The 4652-nt window shown below is 33.5% G+C and overlaps 1 protein-coding gene across 1 annotated transcript; it reads right to left on the bottom strand.

The window, feature by feature from the left end:
• Window positions 1-299: 299 nt before the first annotated feature.
• On the bottom strand, window positions 300-3498 carry LOC112019520 (uncharacterized). The gene is made up of 2 exons (XM_065777752.1): window positions 3358-3498; window positions 300-735 (listed from the first exon to the last, which is right to left on the bottom strand). Exons 1-2 carry the CDS (start codon window positions 3452-3454, stop codon window positions 482-484), a joined length of 351 nt encoding a protein of 116 aa, XP_065633824.1. The 5' UTR covers window positions 3455-3498; the 3' UTR covers window positions 300-481.
• Window positions 3499-4652: the final 1154 nt, after the last annotated feature.

The raw sequence follows: 4652 nt of genomic DNA, 5'->3' as shown, positions 1-4652 counted from the left end.
CTTTTTCTTTTGATGAACTCCATTATATTCCACTTATTTGTATACATTCATAATGATTCATTCCAAAAGTGGACAATAAAGAAACGTTTTTCATCATCTTTCTTTTATTAGAAGACAAATTCATGTATCCATTTTAGCAGAAGTACAATTCCTTCTCTACCAAAAAAAAAATGTTACCTCTTTTATTAACTCCCAACATACACGGGGAAAAAAAATTCCCCTCCTTTTCATTTCATCCTTTTATAAACAGGAATGGACTCATAAGCATTGAGTAAAATAACAGAGAGAGAGAGAGAGAGTACAATAATCCACGGGAAACTCATAACATTCACATCAAAACTTGAGTGTAATAAAAGAGGAAAAATAATCAAACACCAGACATTAGGACAATTTTATCTCTTGGATCTTCACTACTATCTAACCAGCAAGTTTTCTCCACATTTTACTTCTTTTTGATACACGAGAAAGGCTTAAATTTAATCTACTCTTTTTTCTTTAAGGAATGGGAAGAACCCTCAGCTTGACTTGTAGACTGATTGACACTAGCTTCGGCTTGACTTGTAGACTGATTGACACTAGCTTTGGCTTCAGCAAGAAATGCAGGATCTGGCTCATGTTTATCTGAAGGTTCCTTCATCGCCATATAAATATAAAAGGCAATAACCACATTAACTGATATGACAGCAAGAAAGCCACTCACCAGTGTCATAGAATAGGGAGACAAATTGGCTGAACCTGTTCAAGATGAGTAAATACTAATTGAGGTCATCCAATTGTAAAGGTTAAAGAAATTGAACAGCTGCCTCCCAAATCTTAGCATAGAATCTGATAAGCAGAGCATACAGAAAATTAATAAGAAAAATGACATTTTCCTCCCAGAAAACAAAGGAGAAGAAACTTCATCCAAACAAACATTTAAGGTCTGTTTGGAAGAACAGCTAGCATTTGCCACACAATAGTCCAGCTTAGCAATATTCTTAGTGATTGATCACAAGAACAGAGTTGCAACTTTTCTGAGGAGGCTCTACATGGCCTTTAAAAGACTTTTTAAGTACAAGGCTTGCATCAATCACTGTCTTTAGCGTTTTTTCTATTGGTGTAATTGCAGGGAAAAGCAAAGCCAAACCAAGGGTCTGAACAAGAAGTTACCAAAAAAGTATCTCCTAGATGTTGCTTTTACAAGATCTCCATCCCATAGATACTTTTTTTTTAAACAATAACATAATAATCATGCAATCCATGGTTTTGAGATCAGCTACTTCCTACTCGATAGACTTTATCCACTTTCATGATTCTACTGTGGGTGTGTGTGCTTCATATCTGACTTAGATAAGAGAGAGAGAGAGAGAGAGAGAGAGTGCCTTTACAATTTCATAAGGAAAATTTTCTTAATCCTGATGCACTTTTTGCCTACATCAGGTATTAATGATTTACTAAAAATGTGTGCTACACATGAACCATAACATGGAACATTAAAATTGCATGGGTGCACATTCATTTTATTGCCCACAAAGGCATTAATGGAATGCTTTGAAACAAATTAGGACATTTTTCACCACTATATGTTGGAGCTGATTATGAAAGTTAGATTGTGAAGATTGAAAGAATATACTTTCACTGAATTATACAACGACAAGCAGATACAGCGCAAAATGTTATTCAGCTAGATTCATAAGAGCTCCAAGAAATGAAGTTCAGATACAGTTGCCCACGATATGGACAACTAAACTTTTGGCTTTCTCTACAAGGCACACCTTAGTTCGTAAGTTATGAAACTGCCCAAGACTATTAAAGCATGTATTTAGTTGGTAAAAAATGAGAAAGTAGAAACCTTCTACATTACTCTAAGAACAGGATATACTGGCAACTTTAGGGTAAATAGGTGCTCTCTCTCTCTCTCTCTCCCCAATTGATTAAAAGAACAATGGAAAAGGTGCATAGATATATATATATATATATATATTTTTTTTTTTTGCATTCTGAAAAATATTAATTATTTTCCCTTTTCTATCTTCTATTGCTTAGGCTACACTTAGTACCCAAGACATTTTAAAACCATATTATTCCAACAGCACTCAATGAAATCATATAATCCAACCTTCTTAAGAAACAAGAAGTGATCACTTTGTTGCTAGAAGCTCACACAGAAGCAGTAAGTGTATCAATAGAATTTCAGGACAATATCACATAAATTGCCCACATTCCCAAGACATATTCAAGATATTTGTAAAATCAATTTGATTAGGTTTCATTTACAGGGATTCTTAAATAAAAAGAAATCGACCAGTGACTATCCTGACTCAAGAACAAGACCTCATATAAGATGCACTAGTCATTCTACCATATAACAGATAGCAGATAACAAAAAAATTTCAAATGAGTTTTAGCTCAAACTACACCTCCTCCTCCACAGGAAAGGAGCGGAGAGGTGAGTGGGGTCAGTTGCACGTCAGAGGTGAATGCCCCTAGATTACCTGGCAACTGGTTTTGGCAGGTGAGGTTAACTGCTCATAGATTTTATTGGCTGGATTTGAGTCTAAAGAGCTCTTCTTTAGAAAGGTTCCCTACGCTATCCAAAAACACAAAGATGGAGAGGACTAGAGGGTATTTTTTTTTTTTTTTTTTTTTTTTTGCATTTTGAAAAATATTAATTATTTTCCCTTTTCTATCTTCTATTGCTTAGGCTACACTTAGTACCTAAGACATTTTAAAACCATATTATTCCCACAGCACTCAATGAAATCATATAATCCAACCTTCTTAAGAAACAAGAAGTGATCACTTTGTTGCTAGAAGCTCATACAGAAGCAGTAAGTATATCAATAGAATTTAAGGACAATATCACATAAATTGCCCACATTCCCAAGACATATTCAAGATATTCGTAAAATCAATTTGATTAGGTTTCATTTACAGGGATTCTTAAATAAAAAGAAATCGACCAGTGACTATCCTGACTCAAGAACAAGACCTCATATAAGATGCACTAGTCATTCTACCATATAACAGATAGCAGATAACAAAAAAATTTCAAATGAGTTTTGGCTCAAACTACACCTCCTCCTCCACAGGAAAGGAGCGGAGAGGTGAGTGGGGTCAGTTGCACGTCAGAGGTGAATGCCCCTAGATTACCTGGCAACTGGTTTTGGCAGGTGAGGTTAACTGCTCATAGATTTTATTGGCTGGATTTGAGTCTAAAGAGCTCTTCTTTAGAAAGGTTCCCTACGCTATCCAAAAACACAAAGATGGAGAGGACTAGAGGGTAATGTTGTGGGTTCAAAACAGATAACAAAAACTTACATTTTCATAAATTAGCTGCACTCTAAGAACTAAATGTTTAACACACAACAAACTTACCAGGAATCAGATTATGGTTGAAAGCATACAAAATTGCAACAGGAGCCATCCACATAAACATCGATGCAACGAAAAATTTCCTTATAACTCCTGTCATTGTTTACCTACAACCTAGAAAGAAATAATAAGCAATGATGTCACAACTCATATCCATAAATCACCACATACAACTCAGAGAGAGAGAAAAACAGAATTAAATTTTGCATCTCCCTTAGTTTAATAACATTTCCCACTCTTTTCAACAAATAAACTCACACAGACAATTCATCAAACAGGTTGTGTGCAATTCTAAACTACTAATTGTGTTTACTTCTATTTCTCAAAGAATCAAATAATTAAGATCTTGTTTGATCAATTTTCAAATCTTAATTAGTTTAATTAACAAGTTCTCACTCATTCAACATATAAAAATGTACATGCAATTCATCGAACACGTTGTGTGCACATCTAAAATACTAACAGGAGCCAGCAAAATGAAATCGGAAACACACTATGAGGTGGAAAAGAAACGAACTTGAAGGTTATCAGAGTTTTTTCGAGACTAAAATCCAATGCTTAAACGACGACGTTTTTTTTGGTGCCTATCGGTAGTAAAAAATATGAGGATTAATTTGACATTGTGGTTTGTTGGACGGATTAAACGACGCCGTTTTTGGTTTTCAATAAAGTTTTTCTGTTTATCAAAAGAGAAAAGAAAAAGAATTGACAATTTGTGGAGGGATTAAATTGAATTTTAGCCCTAAAAAATTATCTTAAAATTTTTGAGAATTTCTATGCTAGCAAACTCTATTTGTTTCCATGAAAAATATTGTAGAAAAATTTCGTGGAAAATTGACTTGTTTTCTTGATGCGGGTTTATATGCAGTGCTTTATTGAGTATGTGATGTTCCCAAAAAAAAAAAAAAGTTTTTTGCTAGGGCTTGAATCTTTTAACTATATATGAAAAAAAAAAAAGTTGTATATAGCTTGTGTTTAATGCTTTTTTGCATTGTACATGCTACGATTTGAACACATGTCCAAAACTAGACACGCATCCAAATTATGTCTAGTGCAAAATGGCACTAGACTTAAGTTTCACCCAAAAAAGTTTTCCTTTGACTTGCATTTTCCATTTACCAATATCCAAGAATGCATTTTTACACTGAAAAAATGGAGAGTATCAACGCTAAAAATTTGAATTTATACCAAATTATAAAAATAGAATATTAAAATATAATTTTTCAATTGTTTAAAATAATCTTATACATATTATTTTTGTAAGTAAAAATAATTAATAATTGAAAATAAATTCAATA

The sequence above is a fragment of the Quercus suber genome, unplaced genomic scaffold (genome assembly GCF_002906115.3).
Source record: "Quercus suber isolate HL8 unplaced genomic scaffold, Cork oak 2.0 scaffold_163, whole genome shotgun sequence".
Taxonomy (NCBI): Eukaryota; Viridiplantae; Streptophyta; class Magnoliopsida; order Fagales; family Fagaceae; genus Quercus; species Quercus suber.
The sequence above is the reverse complement of the archived record's forward strand: the minus strand, read 5'-3'. Positions and strand labels throughout refer to the sequence as shown.